This window comes from Sabethes cyaneus, chromosome 1 (genome assembly GCF_943734655.1).
Source record: "Sabethes cyaneus chromosome 1, idSabCyanKW18_F2, whole genome shotgun sequence".
Classification (NCBI taxonomy): Eukaryota; Metazoa; Arthropoda; class Insecta; order Diptera; family Culicidae; genus Sabethes; species Sabethes cyaneus.
In genome coordinates, this window is record NC_071353.1 from 17,896,120 (window position 1) to 17,918,537 (window position 22,418).

Below are 22,418 nucleotides of genomic sequence, written 5' to 3' on the forward strand. Positions count from 1 at the left end.
AGGCGATTTCAACCTTAGCACAGTTTTGTGACTCAGCGATACGAATAATTTCCGCTTTCCTGACTTTGCTCATTCCTCGTTTCGTCCAGCTTCGCTGTCCTTGCTTGATTCATATTCAACGGCCGGACTGAGACATCTGAATGGCATTTTGAACGCAAATAACCGTTTGCTTGATCTGTATTTCGTAAGCGAAGAATTAGGGCAACGTGGTTCTATTCTGCAAGCCCCAACACCACTCGTCAAGCATTGCAGGTTGACGCTGGATTTGAAACCCGAATATCGCTTCTTAAACCATACTGAAACCGTCTATTACGACTTTTACAGAGCAGACTGTATGAACAGTTTTTTGGCTAACTTGGACTGGAATTCATTACTCGCTAGTCACGACGTTAACTTTGCTGCATCGACCGTTTGTGGCATCATACTTTACGCGATCGATCAGTTTACACACAAAAAATTCAAACGCAAGCCTTCTAAACCCGCATGGTCTAACTCGGAACTTAAACGACTGAAACGTTATAAACGAACAACGGAAAGAATCCTGACTACCTTCCAATATGGCTGACGGCGTTAAAGTAGCGGATTAAGTCGCAGATATTGCCGACTTGTTTCGCACGAAATTTAGTAGCGTTTTTTTCTGATGAGATCGCCCATGCTCATGACATTGTGGCCGCCGCAAGTAACGTTACTCGCTTAACCGTTTCCAGTTTCCCGTTCAACGTAACTAGCGATGTGTGGTGATCTCTGCTGGGAAACATTTGAAATCCTCAACTGGATGCGGCCCAGATGGCAGTTCTTCCATAGTCTTGAAACGCTGTCTAAATACTCGTGCATTACCTTTAGCTAAGGTTTTCGATACATCATTGACAATGGGAGTTTTCCCCGACTGCTGGAAAGATTCCTTTGTTTTCCGTGTGCACAAAAAGGGATGCAAAAGAACCTTTGCTAATTACCGTGGTATTGCTGCCTTAAGTGCTGTTTCTAAGCTGTTTGAGCTAATCGTTCTGGAAAAGTTGATGCAAGATTGCTCACACTACATCTCTCCCGACCAACATGTATTTATGCCAAAGCGCTCAACGACAACCAATTTAATCGCCTTTACATCGTTCATCATCCGTGCAATGCAAGAAGGGAATCAAGTTGACACCATATATACGGACCTTTCTGTAGCTTTCGACCGTATAAACCATGAGATAGCCATCTCTAAATACCACGAATTGGGCATTCACGACAATCTGCTGAGTTGGTTTCGCTCCTATATCATTGGCAGAACGATGTCAGTCAAAATCGGCGAATACGTTTCGTCACCCTTCGTAGCAACTTCCGGCGTTCCCCAGGGCTGTTATTTGGGACCGTTTTTGTTTCTGCTGTACATGAATGACGTGGACATGATCCTCAAATGTTCGAGATTATCTTATGCTGACGATTTAAAAATGTACTGTACAGTAAAAGGCCCTAATGACGCCCATCTCTTACAATAGAATCTTACAATACAATCTGGAGACCTTTGACGAATGGTTTTTAATAGCTGCTATGAAGTGTTTGATTTTAATGTATCTCGTGAAAACAACAAGCGTTGTTTTAAAAGATGTTTGTGCTAGGTTAATTCATATATGTTTTAACTAGATATTTATCTTTAGGATTATACGTTATCTGTTGACTATAATAAATGTAAATGAAAGCAAATGAAAGTAGAGAGGCAGCATGCATATGGCTGTAAGGGTGATCCAAGCCTGGCGCGGTTTGTGTCTTAGGCGGAGTGGTCACCAATATTTGTGTGCTCACAAATACAAAGGGAAAGTTTCCGGCATTCAAAGCCACGGTACAAAATCATCAGAAGGGTTGCCATTACAATAGGGCATTGTTGACGTTCGGGAAAACTTCGTTTCCGAATCTCACAATGCTAAAAATTAAATATCAACATGCTTCCTAGAAAGCTCAAGTACATTCAATTTGTGTATCAACCTAATAGTAGTCATACCTCTGTCTGACAAATCTCAAGATCAAACTGGGCACTATGACAGTGCAGAGAGCTTACCACGACTAGGTATATCACTATAATAAGGACCAACTCTACTCAGCATGAGTCACCTATGTTGCTTACCAAAGATCGGCACACGATGCTGTTCATCATTAAATATATTTATTGATCCACTGTTTACACCATAAGGAAGTAAAGCGAATCATTCCCGCAAAAGTAGAAACGCAGAAGGTAGACCGAATGGCTTTTGTCACTGATGAGAATATAAAGCATTTGCGTAAAACTCAGAGTAATTGCTATTGGAAATATATTGTGTCTCATCCTCTGATGTTGGCATAATCCTTGTAAACGAAAAACAAACGTTGTAAAATTAGCATCGCCGAAGGTCCAGATCAGACGTTCACAACCAAACGTAAAAACAGAAGCACCAATCGGTGCTGTCAGGTCCAGTTACCCGCCCGTACCACCAGAGGCGCTTTTGCTGTTCACCATCTAACTTACAATGAAATAGGACACATGATTCGAGCAAATGATTAAGCGGTAAAAAATGAATGAATGAATGAACGATGTAATTATTTGAAAATCACGATCACGATCTACATTCACTCGTTGCATGTTATTATTTCTTCTACCCGATTGCGGTGTGGCCTCGCGCAATGAGACAACCAACGTTCCGACGGACCAGGGCAGGCCACAACTGTGTGACTTATCCGTTTCCCAGCTGATGTCCGATTTGTTAGCCTGCGCAATATGCGTTATTAGTCATCGGGTCATACCGACTGACACGTTGTTTGTCTCGACGCGTGAGACAATTTAAAGTTTGAAGAACTTTCCATTTCTGGTATGCTTCATCTGCCCCGCTAGGTGTACGTTCATAAATGATGTCACCGCTAATTTACCGAAGCTTGACTGATGAAAGCAACCGACAGCAGCCATTTTTCAATTACAGAAAGGTGAAAACGATACGTTTTTGTTGTCTTTCACCACTTTGGGCGTAATTAGTTGAATGGTTGAGTGTGATGTCAGAAAACATTCCATCATCGTGAATGACGTGAGTATTCTTTGATGCGATCAACTTTTAATCTTGAATAATTGATGATCTTCGAGTTACGCAGTTACATTATTATTGACAAAACATACACATAATGAGCTAATTTAAGTTTATATTTAATGCACATTTGCTTGAATTATTGGAATGTTGTTTGTATTGTACCATAACAATTCAACAGATGGTCGTTGAAATTTGATCACGCCAGAGCATTACCATTATCATTACTCATTTGGCGTGTAATAAATGATTCAACGGAAGCCAACAGTGAATCAAAGCGATGCATATCAATGAATACCACCCAGTGCTTACTCCTCATTTCATCATATCGTTCGGTTTATTCTATTTCGCAATTTCCGTCAAACTAAATGATCCTATATCTAGATGGAAGATTGCGTTCACTGTTTGGCATTTCCTTTTCCATTGAATTTCCCACCCTTGCCATTGAGAAAAGCTAGCTCTGGACTAGAACTGGGTGAATGACAGCAGGCAACATGGGATGTTACCAAAGCCAAAGTCCATTCATCAGCCGTTAATTCATGAGATTAGATTACTGAACTGCGAAATCATCGGTCTATTGAAATAAATTAATTAAAAATGTAAACTTGTTTTTTGCACTTGTAATGAAGAAAATTGATTTAAATTTAATACATTGTTTAGTAGGCACGAAATAAAACAATTTTCTAAAACATTAAAAGATAGATGAAATAATCAAGGTAATTACCCGACATCATGATTCCACCATCGTAGATGAGTCACCAGCTTCGGTCGTCTAATTTCTACACCAAAGAGTCTCATTTAATTGACAGCACCATGTGCAGTGTGTTTTTTCGTTATCATCACTAATCAAACGCTGCGCACAGTATGGCAAAGTGTAAGCTTTAAAGTACACTTGTCTACCGTCTGTGCACAATGGGAAAAAAACCCTTGCCAAATGGTGGTATTTATATTGGCTCGAAAGCCAATTTTCTTACGCATAAACTCACAGAAAATCAATTGGTGATGATCGCATCAGTGTATGGAAATGACGTCCAATTTTCAATTGAATCTGAAAAGATAAAAATAAAAGATTAACTAACTTGCCTGACCTGCAGAAATTTTTCAGAATAACATTTGTCATGCCGTCCCACACAAATAAATGCGCGTTAGCTTCGTAAACATTGTTGTGATTTTTAGTTCGGACGATGAAAAATTTTGATGGACGGATTTTAAAACGGTACGACGAATTTAAGAAATAAAGTCAGTTGCGTAATTTCAATAATATGCTTTAATAATCGCTTTTCAGTGATTTCAAAGTTCACGGATCGAAAGGTAAGTGTGTTTTAGTCAAATCAGCACAAGAACTTTTGGAATATTCATTAAATCCTTCCAACAAATGGTGAAAATTAGAATGGCTTTACATACTACGACGGGAATTAGAAATAAACAATACCCAAAAAAACAAAAAACTGTTTGTTTCGAATACGTTGATTAGTTTCCGAGAAAAAGATACGTGAAGTTTGAAAATCGTTTTTTAGCAGGTGTGGTACTGGAATCCCGATCAGATGATTCTAACAAAAATATTACAGAATTGTTACTCCGGTTGATATTTCTATCAAAGATTTGTTATAAATGTGATAGAAAAACTTTACATTTTGGTTATAAAGTATGACAGAGTTCTAGTTTTTGTGACACATCTCGATATAAACTAGATCAAATTATATCATAACTTGATATATTTGTAATATGAATAGGACGGATTTTGTTACAATTTTTGTTATTTTAACTGCTAACGAGACCAAGTTTATAACAAAACGCAACTTATACTTATGATTGTTTTTCATCCATTTCTCGTGGTCGAACTTTTTATCATATTAGTATCATATTAAGCGAAACAGTTTGTAGCTGTATCGATTTCTCATAATTTTTACACAAATAAAGTTTCATTCAAAACCATAGAAAACGGTAGTACTAAAAACTTCTTTTTTTAATTGGCTCAAAGTTTCCAACTGTGCGCGAGCTGATAGTATCAGACCATGACGCATTAGTACCTCATTGCTGGTGTTTACCAGCTTTTACTATCAAGCTATCAAATACATCAAATGGAGATATGTAACAGAGAGAATTGAGTACTTATATCGTAAAATCTTTGTCAGTTTACAAAACTCACTCGCAAAAGGCCCTTATTAATTCGGCCTAGTCATTGTTGAACAATCATTGATTTAAAGTGCTTGCTAGTAATAACCTACAACAGGCGGTCATCACACTGAGGTTAACTTTTCAAACATAAACACCAAAAATCAATGCATGACATCTAAATATTTAAATATTTAGATTTAAATATGTTCGCTATTGTACAGAAATGAAATATTTTTAATTGATAATTGGTTACACCTGATAACAATTATCAGGCGCCTAAATATTAGCTCGTCAACGATGTCAAATCTAGACCAACATGTTAAAAGGTCCCATGTGCAAATGAGAGATTCTCATTGCATCTCCTGTCTTATGCTTATCATTTTTCTTGAGGGTTACTAAGGCTGTGAACCATTTCGCGAAATTTTTAACTTTTTAGTTAAAATTTGACAGTTTGATGGTTATTTCTCCTCGAGTGGTTAAAATCAGTTCAGAATGCGAACCATTTCATATTTGACGTATTGATAGTTTTTTTTTGTTCAATGAGAGCCTATAAGGTGAGGATGAAAATATTGTTTATTCTGTTCGAGTTAAAATTGGATGAATTTTTGATGTTGATTTGCTTTTATTTGATAGATAAAATTCATCTCATTTCAACCCGGGTTGTTTGAACAAATTTATTATGCGATAAGCATCCATACCAATGCAAAAAAATTCCAACGAAAAATCAGTGAAACACGTCGAAGCTCTCTTCCTCACCTGTGCATATCTCATTGGCTCTGAAGCGAACCATCGAACTGTCAAAACCTTGGTCAAAACTAACCATGCTCCCGAGCAGGGTTATTTTCGAAAAACCATCGAACTGTCAAATTTTAACCAAAAAGTTAAAAATTTCGCGAAATGGTTCACAGCCTAAGGATTAGCTAAATAACCAATAACGCCAGCAACGGTTGCAGGAGACGCAAAGTAAGAGTATCTCATTTGTACATTGGACCTTTTGAAATGTTGTTCGACAAATGTCCCAAGTTCAATTTAAGGGTTAGTCATGAGACATGCTGTTCAGATGAGTCGCCGCAACCGGTTGCGTCACATCATCGTAACTATTGTCAAAGTGATCACTATTGTCGTGCTTCTAAATTTACCGTTATAAATATTGTTCGTGCATTATAACCGGTGGCGTAATCCACTCTCAAGGCCGATTCACCGTGGAACGTGATTTGCTTGTCTACGTTATGTTTGAACAAAACTCAGGTACTTCTTCAAATTTCAAATTCAAAGGTTCATACATATCACTCATGCGTTTATCAAACCAGTAATGTTCCGATTTTGTCAGCCCCATCACAGCCAAACAGACATAACTCTTGGAAGAAAAATCAACAAAAAATATCGTTCCTCACATTTAGCCTGAACACTAGCGCCATCTACGATCGACATTCCCAAATATCAAATAGCAACAGGCGTATCTCTCGAAGTAACAAGTATTTCTTATGGGGTATTCCCATTCTTTCGTTAAAAAGCGTCACTTTGACCAAAACGGAAACATTCCCAACTAAGGCCAAATTTGAAATGACGGTTTAATCGGTGCGAAGAATGGAAAACGAGTGTTATGTGTGTTTATTTGTGGCCCCATGTTGAATTTTGGGCTGACAAAATGGGAAAACTGACAAAATCGGGAAAAAAAAATTTCAGCCGAGCACAGCACATCTAGAACCTTTTTTGGTGCGCATTAGCTTTGAGCGGGAAAACTTGGTTTAAGGTTCATCACAGACAGATGGCGCTAGTGTTCAGGCTAAATGTGAGGTACGATAATTTTTGTTGATTTTTCCTCCGAGAGTTATGTTTGTTTGTCTGTGGGTTTATAGAACCTTTGGAAGAGTTTCTTAAAATAAAAAGTTCTATCGTCCAGCGGAAATCAAATTTTAATCAATCCTCCTAAAAGTGCAATGAAAAAATTATTTTTCTTCAGTTTCAATATAACACATTGATGTGTTCTGCAAAGTTTTACAGCATATTATTACAAGAAATTTTGTTGAAAACAGTAACCTTCTATCTCTTCAGCGAAGATAGAAAAATCCTATTTCTCATAAAAGAAAAATCATTAAAATCAGTTTTTCTATTTTCGCTGTTTTTGTAGTTGTATCATTTTTTCTTGTTTTACAAAGTCGTACAAATAGTAAAAATATACAACATTGATGAATATAGTATACCTCTATCTTTGCTTGTTTAGGAACTATAGATCTTTTATTATAAAAATACCCTAATTTTGACGCCGAATTACTCGCAAAAAGGCATCATTTTATTCAAAAACTCTCCTAAGAGAATCAGAATAGCTTCAAGCAGACTGAAAAGTTTTATAAATCATGTTTAAAAGCACAAAAGTTAAACAAAGTTTATAGGCTGACAAAATCAGGATGAAAAGCTGATAAAATCGCGGGTAGACAAAATCGGGAGCTGACAAAATCGGAACATTACTGTACTACGTCAGCTTGGGAGTAAACAAACTCATCTGAAACGTCGTTTCACCATGAGTCGCAGTCTGCGGCCATTCAGCACTAATTGCTGACGGAAGTGGGCACGTTTCATATTATTAAACCTCCTGTCGAGCAGTCTCTTTACGGCCACAGCGAATTATGTTTTCACGGGACATCTCACAAGCAGCAAAAAAAAAAATCTGCAGCCGACTGCACATTATCCCAGCCGTGTCGTTGACCAACGGCAATAGTGGTTACCTTGCTCAAGGACTTTATTTCGAAGCGATGATTCATACCAGCGCAGCGTCGGTATCTAGAAACGCAAAGTAGGCGTTCATATTTTACCGAAAACACGCCTACTTAATTTGCCAGACATTTACCTACATACGACATAGCTCCGTTATGTCTCGCACAGCAAATGCTTCCCAAAATGCATAAATTTTTCCATACTGCACATGTCCACAATCACAGCAATATGTATCCGCCCGCAGGTCTGGTCAAACTCAGGCTTTCGTCGAGCACTACCTCCTCTAGCATTGCTACGACTACGAACGGTCCTCTCTTAGTCCGATGGAAAATCAGACTAAACAGCAGCACAGTTTTCTTTCCGAGGTAGTCAACACGCTAAAGCACATAAACTTCGTAAAAATCAGTTTTCAAATTAGCCCGCGCAGGGTCGTGCCGCCAGGCAAGTAGCAGACGAAAACGAGAGAAACCCCGCATAAGCCAACCCAACAGTGAGTGGAACGAAGCAGACGAATGCGAATGGAAATGGAAGCGGTTGCAAGGGTAGTGCGGAGGTCGCAGAAGTATAATCATTTAGGATGAGTCATACTGTTCCACATGTTTACAGCTAGGCTAGTCTCTGCAGCAGCAGCAGCATCGCGAGCGGGGAAAATCAAGAAGAAATATAAACACAACATCACAGAACTGGTGTCTGTGCCTAGTACTCGAAGCCACGAACACATACACACGCTCCGAGTGGGTAATATCGTCGGCATAATATCTCGCCTCCCACTGGTGTGAGTAAAAGTAAATATTAACACTGCAGCTGCTTTCGACGGTTGGTCACACCAAAAAGCATCGTTTATACAGTCAAAAGAGGAAAAACCTTATCGTGATATCTTATCCTAAAAATACAAATTGTTAAGGATTTGCTTACAAACAAAAAAATTATTAACTGAATAGTAATAAAATAATACAGCAAGAGAATTTTTTGTTTGCAAACGTTAAATCCAGAACTTTTAGTTCAAAACGCTTTCTCTTTCTTAAATGATTGATGCATTCTTTGGCAGATTGGCAGAAACTGCGCAAATTGCAAAATTACGAAATTAAAATCCACATTTTGATAGCATATCATCAGCAGATAACCTTAGAAACAACAGAATTATCACAATTGCAGGTATTTAGCGCCACGAAACCAGCTGGCGGGCTAATATTTGCGTGACAATCACTTATGATCGCCCTCCGGCATTGTGGTGGTGGTGGTGGTGGCTGGTGGGCTGAGTATACGTGAGAATAAACCACATTCAACGTTTAACTTCGGCAGGTTTTCAGGCAAATTTGGTTCGGGGCTTGAACAAAATGTAGTGCTGTTGCAGTGCGTCGAAGAGAAAAATGATCTTACAGAACAAACGTGAAAAATAAGACTTTTTTTGGGAAAATTCAATGCGCTTATTCTCACTTGTGATTAAATTTAATGAAATTCCAATTGAATATATATTTTAACGCATATCAATATTATGCTATTCTGTTTTGCATTCGCCAATTCTGAAAATATCTTTACATAAGTAGCGCTGTTTTCTACAGGGTGCTTCCTAAAATCTGTAAATTATGTACAATTGTTATATGAGTGCATGGTGTCGAATTTTATCGATATTTTCGCAAACATAACTTTTTTTTTACAAAAGACTTTACTGTTGCAAAATATTTCTCACCCTGTACTGCAACCAACACTTGTGTGTGAAGGCTCTTAAAGTCTTAACGTGTGCCTTTAGCGTTTGTGTTTGTGATTCGATGTTTAATTTTATTTCCGTGTGACGTCACCCCGAAAGCGCTTGTCGTGTCACTCTCCTGCTCCTCGGTAAGTCGGTAGTGATATCATGGTTGGTAAAGCTTCGCTGTGTTTGTAGTGGTGTAGCAAACTAACAGGAATGTGGTTGGTGGCGATGGCGAGCAAAGCCGAGTTCATCGTTAGTTAACTGCCAGCAGCAGCAATCATTCGTATTTTTGCCGTCGGTTGAACAACACACGCGTGTGTATTTTCATTTCTGTGTGCGCCCACTGCAAACATTGGCCCGTTCATGATTTTCGCGGTCCTCCACGAATCAGTAGGAAATCTTCGTTTAAAACAGTTTAATCCCAAACGCAGTTAAGTTTGAGTTTCATATAATAAAACCTCGCGTGTTTTCAACCAGTTTCATATAAGCCGAACTGTAAGGCGTCCACAGCCTTGATCGCAATCCTGTCGAAAAACGCGCGACTCTTGCAACGCTAGTAAAAGCACCAAACAATCAAGGATTACGCTTCAAAGTTGGCGACAGTTTACTAATTCAATGGAACAAACCTGCGTCCAATTAAAAACGCTGTAAACGTACGAAAAACGAGTGGTATAAAGTGAAATCAAGTGCTTCTACTTCAGTGACCAATAAATTCACACATACATATAACGACCTAGTCGGTTTAGTATTCAAGTAGAAGTTGTGAAAAGATAGAGGCAAGTGAAATAAAAGTGTAACAAGTGCGAATAAATCAAGACAGCATATTGTGGTACAAAGGAAAAGAAATAGAATAAAAGTGCCACTGAAAGTTAACTTGAGGAAAATAAATTATACTCAATCATCTAACAGCTGCGAGTCGCTTGCATAATGTAAGGTGAACAAAAGTGAGTCATATTACCTAGATCAGCGTGCATTACAAGTTTATTATAATTATCAAGCGTAAAGAAACACGAAGATTTCTGCCAGTGTGGATCGAGTGAGATCATTTCTAAACAGAAAGTGCATAGACACATCATAAGCGCGCGAAAAATAGTTTTCCGATTGAATCATCAAACCGTTTTCGTTTCATCAACAACAACCGTTAGACATTAACCTGCAAATTATTGAAATTATCAACAATCCAACGCGATCACCATTAGACGTGTGTGCTCCTCCCGATCGCCATTATTTCCACCATCATCGGACATCGCCGGATCCGTCAAAACGTCTACCAAAATGAGGATAAAACGCGAATCAACATGCCTCGGATTGCGTCTGATGCCTACGACTAAACTCGGTAAGTACCGACTGACCGGACCGAAAACCTCATCGATCACCGTGCCACACACAATCACGGTCCTCTCTCTAACTTACCGTGCACCTTCGAATTCTATTTTCGATCTTCACGATCGCCTACGGATCTAGAGGAAAGTAGACCACATGCTTCAGCAATGAGTTTTCCGTCGATCACGGCATGAGTCATTTGCCCGAAAAGTAACATCCTCCCCCAACCCTCGGTATATACTCTTTTCTTTTTCTCCCGTCCGTCAGCCAGCATCGTTCCGTACCAACAACGAATTTATATTTTTATAATTAGACTCTCGTTCGACCGCTCGCGCGACGCAAAATCCCCGCAACGATCCCGAAGCGGGGCCGACAAAGTGTCTCCCATGTGAGGCATCCGTGGGAAATCAGTCTCGCCCCGACTAAAATACCAAAGACAAGTGTCCGTCCGCGTCTCCGTGTCGTGCCGTGCCGTGCCGTACCGTGATTTCTGCTAGCTTTCTCAGCTCCAGGTTGCCCGACCCGTCGTCCGTCCGCGAGCGCGCGTGCGTGTGCGTGTGTGTTACAGCCCCCTCTTTAGCCCCTTTTCGCGCCCCCAGACTGGGCTCCGGCTGCGCCACCGCAACCAGAACCGGCAACAATCCGGCCAGCAATGGCTTCCGGTAGGTCGATCGTTACGATCCGTTCCGTATAGACGACATAAAAATCGTAAAAGTTCGACGAAATCTGATTGAAGGAAGTGCAGTGGCAAACCAGTTTGCAGTTTGGTCTCTTTTTCGGTAAAATTTCCGCCAAAAATATGGTTGTTCAAAAGTTTACCGTGAAAGCCAGCCTTCGGAGCAGGTTTGGGTTGCCTTTTTCACCTCGATTTTGCTATTTTAACTATGGTTAAACAGAATTTTATACACCGCAGAAAAGTGGTGTATAGGGCAATTGCAAAGTTAATTGTTAACTACAATATTACTGAAGAAGGACGATCAACTGATATAAATATATTACAAATAAAGTAAATCTTAACCATTTATTTTTATTTTCTAGTAACCAATTGAAATAGATGTAGAGGTAATAGAAAGAATGACTGTTTATAAGTATCTAGGAGTACAGATGGACGAAAAGCTTAATTTTTCTGAACACGTGGATTACGTTTTATGAAAAGGATTGTTATAAAGTATGGAGTTCTATGTCGGATATACAGAAATCTAACGTTTTGGTCCAAGCTAACATATGTAAAATCAGTTATATTGCCGCATACTGCGCAACGATGCTATTGTTGGCCTCAGATACGCAAGTGCAAATGCTTGAAGGTTGCAAAATAAGATAATGAGGTTATTACTCCGACGTGGAAGGTTAACACCAACGAATCTTATGTTAGATATGCTCCAATGGATGCAGTTCCAGCGGAAACAAAGAATAATTTGCAACAGCTTGACGTTGATACATTAAATGAAACTTGGTATATTGCCCAGCCAGCATGGAATTGGCATGGAATTCAATTTGGTAGAGATTTACACAGACACAACACCAGAGGTGCTTCTGATTTTAGACTCGGAGATCGCTTAGGACTCCAAATATACAATAGTTTGCCACGGGGAGCCAAATGTTCAAGAAATTTGCCTCAGTTCAAACGCATGGCTATTGCAACAGTGAAAAGGCAGTTTCAAATCAACGACAACGCCAACCACCAATAACATTAGTTTTAATAATATGCAGATATAATTGAAAATAAAGCCATGTGGTTCAACTGTTTGCCCGAAACTACAGTTGTAAGATCAGGAGCCGAAAGCAACACGACTCCGCACCTCCTAGCGTGGCTACTCAATTACAAATTGGAGTATTTCCAACTACCCTAGTAGCACACTTTTGTCATTTCTGGTTGCCGCAACCTATTTATGACTGGAATTAGTCATTAATCGGTTACCACAACTAGTTTGTAACAACTGTGCTACTAAAGTATGGCCACGTGGGGCTGCTAGACAGGGGCTTAAAATGGCCAGAGCTATATTGAACGCTTTTTCCTAGTTTCCTTCATCATTTTATACCTAAAATTAATTTCGAGTATTTAGAACTAGACATGATACTGCTAACTGCAATTAAAAATCGTAAACGTATAAAATACTGGATTTTTTCTTAAAACAAAACAAAATTCAACTTTTTGTGGTACCCAGAAGCTGTAAAACGTGCTCGTGCCTCACTCTTATCAATGAAAGCACCGGATGCATGGATGGATGCCTATAGAAAAGCTGTTTGTTAGATCATGTTTTTCGAAGAGATTGACGACATTGCCATATAAACTTAATTCTCGACAACTCAGCAGCAGGCAGCACACTTCGCAGAACTATCCGGTTTCGCAGTGGTGCACAATAAACCAGCAATAACAATTAAAACCTGCGTCACCATCCAACAAGTTACTCTCGGAACAACAACAACAATGGCCGCAACTGTTCAACGTCACCAGGTGTTATGCCGCGCGTATTATGCCAGATGCGCTCCAGCGCTAGAATAAACCAATTCCATCGAAATAAAAACTATCTTTCCAGCCGGCCCCCAAGCAATCTACAGTGATTCATCGCAAACTTACAAAGAAAACTTTTGAACAAACGCGCCAAGTCAGCAAATGGCAAGAATGACGATTCCGGGAAGTTTGACCCGGCGGCAGAACGGGCAGAACATCTCGTCCGCCCGACCTGCTGCTTCGTTGGCGTGAGTCCGGGAATTTTCTGCATTGCTCGCCGATGACGATTACTGCACGATCGGTCTAGACAGAATCGGGTTCCGTGCGGGGAGCCACCACTATCGCGAAGAGTGTGTTTTGTAAACAACAACGTATTGTATTCCGAACCGATATCTAAACCGGATTGCTAAAAAACGGTAGTCTTCTATTGTTAGCAGTGAAGCACAATCTCACTAAACTTTTCCAAGAATGTGCAGGAAACCGGTTTACAAAACCAGAGAGTATTATCTTAGTAGCATTAAATTTGAGTCAACAATGATTAAATTTCGTACGTTTGAACGTACGTAGGGAGGAATCTCGGTCTTTCGCATCTTCAGGATTACCGTAAGTCCCGCAAAAACGCACAAATCTCGATGGCTACGTCCCACCTGTCGGCCGTCTTTGGTCTGCGTACCGTACCGCACGGCAGCTCAACATCACTCCGAGCCGTTGTTGCATGATGTGTGATGGATGAGTCATAATACGAGCCGACCGAACTGTGAAGTGCATGCAACAGAGACCGCACGGCCTAGCCGAAGAAGTTGTGTGTGATGTTGTGCGGTAAGCCAATCGAGCGGATTTAGTTTCAAAATATGTAGCTGCAGCAAAAACAAGCAACAACCTCGCTTCGGCAGACCGAAAAGTGCGAAGATGAGGTGGAGAAAATACAAAGCAGGAAAGAAAATGAAAATAAGCCACCCCTCGCTTGCAAACCTACATCACCGCCGCACGCTTCGATATAGTGCATGCTGCGGACATCAGAGAGACGCGACTAGCAGACATGGGGGTCCACCGATGATGCCCGCGGCAGCAGCGATGAGGAAAGACGAAGTTCAAGCACCGCGCGGTTGCTGCTGCGGCTGCCTTCGTGTTGATCCAAAATATATGTCTTATTTTTAAATTAAATCTCTTATAAACATCTGAGTCATAGCAATAACCGCAGCCAGAGCGGATCGAGGGCAGCTTCTCAATTGGTAGAAACAACGAAGCGAGGTGGATCTCTGTTTATTGCGAGTATGTTTAATTATAGTGGTGTTAGAAGTAGCGCTGGGAGGCAAACGACTGGCGAGGTAAAGACGCAACGAACGGTCGAACCTGATTGCGCACTCCGTCTGTACGAAGGCGGCCTTGCGAGTTGCGTTTAAGATTCCTTTTGCATCTGAGACTTGCCGGAAACATAAGACCGGCCTTTGGTGAAACTGCGAAAGATGCTACCCAGTCGGTCGAAAGACGGAGAACCGTTATTAGCCAATATCTAAACACGCGTACGTACGGACCTCCACCGGAGAGCTCGTATATAAATCACACTGATTTACGCTCAATATGCTTTGATGATGAACAAAGGTGCTGTTTGATGATCTAGATCTTTTGCAAGCACCATTTCCAATCATCAGATTGCAATAACATCGTTCGAGAAACACTTTGGAAACAGGTCGTAAATTGTGCTCAACTGGCACTGGTATGTAAACAAAGTGCTCCAACCAAGTTTGATGACTGTGGCTGAATACCGGTTCGCGATGATGTTCCATTGGATACAAGTTTCAGTTTACAACTGATCCCGGAAGTTCGTCACTACAAAATCTGCGCAAACCAGGAAGAGATTCCTAGGAACCGCGAAAATCGTTTTATTTCGATCGTTACTTCGCCTCGAGGAGTGAACGAGAACAACCGCAGCAAGTCTTGCTTAGCAGCTCACGGTGGCCATTGCAATGGTGCAAGCATACCAACCCGTTTTGCCCCGCACTCCACTCTCACAGCACCGACTGCCACCATTAGCAAGGCAAAAAAAATCTAGATTCGACCTTTCCAAGTTTGTTTCGTGGCTGCGGGTTGTAGATTTCTTTACACCGCCGCCGCGCACAGGTAACCCAACGAGCACGTAACAAACAAGTTTCTCGCTTCGAAGCCCACGAATCAACACGGTGTGTGCCGACCGTGCCACCGCGAGCAACATTTGCTTTAGCAAGCAGTTCTGCCAGGGAAAGGCACATTTTTATCCACATGAATCAGCGCGACTACTGGCTCTGGTACGGTAAACAAAGGGTCGCTTGGCAAGGCTGATGAGATCATTCATTACATTTTTCGGCTGATCAGGCAGGTAATCAGGTAACTTGCCAGACTGGACTGCGTTCGCATGCATGCACACTAGCACAGGCGGCGGCGGGTTGCGCTCTGATTTCCGGGCCACGAAGGGCAACAGCACCGATCGCGCGGCGTGCACGTATGCAAATGCAGTTCCACTGAAAAGTGTTGTGTTGTGCAATTCGCCTAACACGCGTCGCCCATTGTCATAATTACTGCGATCGGTAGCAATTATGAATGGCTAGGTACTTTCCCTATATACCGAATAGCTCTATATACCGATTTCTTTTGTTAACCTGTGGTTTATCTAGGTTCACTTATGATCTCCGTCATAATCTCGAAGTTCATTTTGGTTGAATAACAAGAGTGTGTTCATGTTGGAAGACGGCTAAACGGTTAACTTTAACTTTATGTACAAGTAGCTGTTTGGCCGATCTTACTCGAGGCCCCTTTGCCACTTGCCCATCTGTTATTGTAACGAAAGTACTCATAATGCATGCCACAAAACCCTTTTTCTTCATTTGAATGCGTCTACTCCCTTTGTGTCAGCTCCCCTCCTGTTGTCCCCCAGGTGCTTGTAAGTCTGTTTTCTTTTCGGTAATTCCTATAAACCGATACGAAGTCTTTTTTACATTTTTGAACCTCCCCTTTCAATGGCCACTCTATTCCCCAACTACTATCGCTCCAGATGCGAAAAAACGCATCCCTTTACCCGTTTTAATCTTCCTTCCCCCTTGTAAGCGACCCCTTCCCCCTTATGTCAACCCACCTGCCCTGATTCTTGTATGTTAAAGAAGATATGTGCCAAGTTTGGTAGGAAACGGTCAAGGCGTTCTAAAGTTATGGTGGAACATACATACATACATACTCACGTTCACTTTTATATATAAAGATTAATGAGATCATAACTCATCGGCATTTTCGTTTCTGTGTTTTTTTCAGTGATTCACAATCCTCACAAACGACACAAGGATACCTGCGACGATTCATCAATCACACCCGGAGCTCGCATCCCCCTAGCGCGGAGTTGTTCCAGTCCAGCCGTTTCCTATGGTAAGCACAATAAGTACACAATCATGGGTCACACACAATTGTGGGTCATTTTAGCTATAACTGCCGATTTATGCGTGATAAAATTGTTACTCATACGTAGTACTATCAATTTGATCAAATTAGGTGTTATTTAAACGAAAATAAGCAGTTAATGTTAAAATGACCCACAATTGTGTGTGACCCATGATTGTGTACTTACTGTAATTACAAGAAAATTTAACGAAAAATAATCCCCCAGAGGTATGACGAGGTGAGTTATACATCATTCTACCTGTAATAGCGCTCCGTCAACGAACCGGAAACGCCAGCGTGGGTGTGTCATCTAACTCACATTCCCAACATAAAAAAACTAATTTGTATTACATTCCTCGGTATGGTGTTCTGCTTCTCGGTACAAGAATACAGCGTCTACAGCGAAATCACTTTGAATTTTCCGTGCAGAATGTAAACACCAAGCCGAACAAATGTGACACACATCGCAAAACCGCCAACCACACGGGGCTTGACACGTGTAACTATCACGTCAGTTCAATTCTGGTTTACGTAAACAAAACAAAAGTAAGAGAGCAAAGCAAAAAAAAACAGAAACCATCAGCAGCTTTCATTCATGCCGCAGCGTTATTCATTATAAAAATTTTATTGTTTCTGCTCCACAACTGCTGTGCGCGGCTGTGCTCGTTGAATGAAACGACTCCACGGATTAAATTTCATTCAGGGCAGAAAAAAGCAGCACTCCAACAACAGTGAAGATGAAACGGCGATCGAATCCATGTTGTGTGTTGTGTAAGCGACCGTAAAGAGGCACATTTGCGCCCGTACCCGTACGTAGTCTCATCCACAACGGCATGATGGACGGCCAACACATACGACGCACGGTGATAACGAAATGACCCATCCGCCGTTAGGTTATCGTAGCGTTTTTTTTTCACCGTCTAGGTCTACAGTTGGCAGCACTGCTGTCACTATACCGAGGAGCAAATACTCAAAAAAGTACGACACACATATGCATTGTAAATTACGTAAACACTCGGTTATGCAAATATAGAATGCCTCCCCGAATGGGTTACATATCGAACTGTGTCACAACAGAAAAATCGCTTCTAAGTAACTTTTATAGCTTAAACAAGTATTCGTACCAAGCCGAGAAAACCGGCCAGATTGTGTGCAGTCGATGGTTTGATTTAATTTAAATCGACAGAGTTGCCACTTGGACGTTGCTATCACGCTCAGCCCGTTTGAGTTAGCTGCAGATCCGACCGGCAACACTGCATCTGCCACATGCTCTCACTGCCAAGCGCACTCGAAACGAACCGGCTGGTAATAGAAACAAATTGAAATCATTTATTATATCGAAGGCAAAATGCGAAAATAACATCAGTCGAATGTGTTACTTCTGTTGGCCAGTTAGTCGCCAGCAGTGGAATGTTTGAATATATATTTTTGGCGATAAATACCAGCAGACATTAAAACGATGTACCCGACATGTAGTAGCTGTCAAAAACATGTCCACCGTAGTTATCACGTCGAAAGCCATCTGCTCGCTTGATGGCATTTAAAAATGCGCTGAAACGTTCTATTTTTGTTTGTGCCGAGGAAAACAATCGGTACCGAACGCAGGATGGCTTCCTCGTAATCTTTGTAATAATAAAAAGTCGCCTTTGACAGCTTTAGCCATTTCTGTCACGATTTAAGTAGCTTACACTGCACACAATGACCGACCTGGCTGGCCCCGCCGTTGGTTTATCCAATTAGAGCCGATGGACTCTCGTTTACACCATCATCATCGCTCGGGGCTGGCCGCTGGCTGGCTGATACACATCGATTCTCTGTTTGACGGGTAGCTGTGAAAAAGAACGTATGAACTCATCGGTTTACGGCATTTTTCCTCGCCACTGAGCCCGTGTACAGTGAAGCGTAAAATGATGTCATTTTCAAAAATATTCAACCCTCCACCAGAACGAACACTGTGATGTGATTTCGCTCGGTGATAGGAAAGCTCGAAAGTTTTGCGCACTCGTCGGGACGGGACGGGTGGGTTTTATGGCCGGACTGCTGCGGCTTCGCTTGCGGTAATAGTTTGTTTAGTTTTCCGATCTTGGGAAAAGTTTCCTCGCTTTCATTATCTATAGTCATAACGAATTTGTTTAGAAGAATAGGAGAAAGAGTTTTGGGGTAAATATTTTTTTAACCGTCGGACACCACTTTTTAAATAATTACTGGTAAAAAGTCCATGGACGTTAGAGCTTATTATACGTTAAACTTGGATGAGGTTGGAGAAGGGAGTACTGTACCAAGAATGTATGAGAATCTCCTTCCAAGAACTAGCTCGCATAAGTAAGCCACCAAAGCAGAAAGATCCGTAATAGTTGGGGAGCCAGTAAGCTCTGTTGGAGGATACACAATTTCTATAGGACCACAAAAAAGGTCGCCGTGTTTGTAGTATTACTTTGATGGTGTTCTTACTGGAAAAGTCCAGAAGAAACAGAAAGCAGATTGGCATAAGAAGGAACGACAAAAGCTGTTGGATGAATGTCGTAGAAAAAGCGAATTACAGTCAAGGATCGGTAATAGTTGTTAAACTTATAAACGGGAGTAGACTACTTTGATACTGACTGTCTTCAGCATGTAGTTTTCGGCAATCAATTAGAAAACTCATGAAAAACCGAAGAAAACACGCTGAATCCCAATTCAAAACCATCTGCAGTCTCAAAATTTATCTTTTCAGAGCAAAGTTTTCTCAACCAATTTGTAGATTATCAACTGTCTGCATCAACTGTTTGCAACACGTAATGACCTGAAGTTGCTCAGTTACTTACTTACTTAAGTGTCCATGTCCACCGGTCCGGCAGTACAAAGGGATGAAATAAGAAATCTCGACTATTGACTGTTACCCGCCATAGCTTTTACTTGTCGCCAGGACAGGTTCTCGTCTACAGCCTGGATGCCGTCGGCTAGCCCGAGGTCATTTAGCCGCTCCATCGTTAGACGATTCCAAGGCAATCCTCGATTTGGTCTACTGTCAATTGCTCCAACTAATATCTCATCTATAACGATGAGAAACAGAAGCGGTGATAAAATGCAGCCCTGTCTCACGCCAGCAGTAATCCTTATGGGGTCGGACAAGACGCCGTCGTGCAAAACCTTGCACGATAACGCCTCGTACTGAGCCTCGATGAGATGGACTAGCTTATCTGGAACTCCTCTACGCCTCCTAAGGGGCCGTGCAATAATTACGTAAGGGCTTTTTCCTCATTTTTGAACCCCTCCTCCCCCCTATATAAGATTTTGGAAGATTTTGGCCAACCCCCCTCCCCCCCGTAAATAATCTTAGTAAGATTTTTTGAAACATCAAAATTCAAGTTTTACTTAAAAAGTTAGACATCGAAAAAACATTGTAACAGGTCAATAAAGTTCAAACAAGTTCATAAAAACCAAAGTTCAAACAAATTCATGAAAAAAACAAATAATATCAATTATCTGTTGTAAATCCCTTTATGGCCCACTCACAAACAGAACGTATTTCAGCATTGAAGTTGACAATAAATGTTGGTGTATGCTTAGAAATTCACTAGCGTTCACTTGATTCGCATTGATCCACTCTAAATCGTCTGAACACGTGTCCTCGTCAAGTAGCGTACAAAGAACTTCTTTGCCTCTTCTAGATGGCACGCGACATGGTCTTAAGTTGGAATTGGTACAGCGTTGCGTCTAATTTACGGATCTGTAATGACCATCCGCGGTGTCATTTGACGCAAAATACCGACCCCATTCTGGTCACATGCGGCAGGCAAGATCTTTGGGAACAGAAGAACAATACCGTCAAACGGGGTAACTTGCAACAGCGGGGTAACATGCAACAACGCTATATGGATCCAATTTAATGTACTTTTTGATCTGTTACTTGAATTTTTAATCTATATCAGTCACTGAATCTTGTTGTTAACACTTCAAAGAAGCCTTTGACGTTGATTTTCTGCTGTTTTGATGATTTTTAAAAAATCTCACAAGATGGTGTCAAATTCATCGTCAATTTTTCGTCAGTAAAACGTTTGTGTCGCCCACAGGCACTTCAAATAAAAGAAGCCTAACAACCATTTTTTATAGTGAAATGAACAATAAAGAAACATAATAATTGATTTATGATAACTAGTTTTGTTTATCTTACTTGTTACCACGTTATTCGTAAAACAAGTACTTAAACGGGGTAACTTACAACAGCTGGTAGATATAAAAAGCTGTTTTCCGTTACCTTCAAGAGGCGCGTTATCATTTAATTTTGCATAAATCAAAACTAAAGCACACCTGAAGAGTGTAAGAGACTTTCGGTAAGTCGGTAATATGCCAGTTTTTCTCTGGATATACTGAAAATGGCCATAGAAGCGGCCAAAACGAAAATAAGGTCACTGAGAGAATCGACCAGCAATATGGCAGTGTCTAATTACGATCACTCGTAACGTAATGAACAATCATATATTACGTAACCGAGATATCGATGATTTTTAACTTTTCCGCCCCACTTCATGACGCGATTTTGCATAATGGATATACGACGTGTAATGCGTTGTTACACAACTCCCACTTCACTAAGTGCGTTACGTAATATGTGAGTGGTCCTTAAAAAGGCAGCTTTATTGTATCCAGACAAGGAATATCAACTGCATGAATAATATAAAAAGTTATTTCTGTAATTTCCGTTACGGGGCTCATAAATTGTTTTTACCAACGTGACATAGGGCATTTATGCATATATTCATAGCAAAAGTATTAAAAATCGCAAGTCGGATTATCATTTGCATATTCAAATCAAAAGAAATTCATACAAATCTTTAAATTCGTTCAATTTCCAAAAAATATTACTTGTTGCAAGTTACCCCGTTTAAGGGGTTACTAGTAACAAATTAGTTAAAAAATTCTACAACAGCCAATATTGATCGCATATTTTTTCTCAATATGTGAAATTGTTCTATGGTAGACCTAATAACTACGTATTAATCAAACGTCCTCAAATGTACTACAGATAAGTTTTCACTTGCACTCATAGTTGAGAACTGTTGCAAGTTACCCCGTTTGACGGTACATCAACGAACACCAGCAGAAGAGAGTCCTGGAATTCGTTGATCTGCTCCAATATAATGCGGAGCGTTGTGATATGGTCTACACATGCTCGGCCAGCACGGAATCCGGCTTGCTGCCGCCGAAGAGTAGTGTCAATCTTCTCCTGGATCCGATTGAGGATTACCTTACAGAGTACCTACATTTGAGAGTAGTATAGAGCAACGTGATTCCACGCCAGTTGCCACATTCACTTTCAGGCTCTTTGCCACAAAACTTTCAGGCTCTTTGTGGTATTTAAGATTTGGTGTTTGATTTGGTTGCAATTGAAACAGGTCTTTCGTTCGGAGACTTCGAAGAATCTTGTCAAAGCTAGTGTTTTTCCGAAAATAAATTTTCTGTTACAATCGATTTATCCGTCCAGATATTTCGACTTGCTGTCAAAGTTTGAGGAATTTGTTCTTCAGAATTGTAAAAATTCTTGATGCCAAATGAGTCAACAATGAACTAAGGAAAGCTGCTTCGTTCTATTTTTTGGAAGCAGCCAGCTTTTATTATTCTTTAGTATTCAGGACAACTGCGGGTTTGTGATTCTATCGACTATTTCGTTCCCAGTCCAGTTTCAAACATGTGACGGCTAATT

General features: G+C 40.7%; 1 protein-coding gene across 1 annotated transcript in view; it reads left to right on the forward strand.

The window, feature by feature from the left end:
• Positions 1-9,860: 9,860 nt before the first annotated feature.
• Positions 9,861-22,418, forward strand: part of LOC128734975 (tyrosine-protein phosphatase vhp-1-like) — a 39,104-nt gene continuing 26,546 nt past the window's right edge. The window contains exons 1-2 of the mRNA XM_053829400.1: positions 9,861-10,891; positions 16,613-16,723. Of these exons, the coding sequence (XP_053685375.1) occupies positions 10,831-10,891; positions 16,613-16,723 (172 nt within the window). The 5' untranslated portion in view covers positions 9,861-10,830. The remainder of the gene's footprint in view (positions 10,892-16,612; positions 16,724-22,418) is intronic.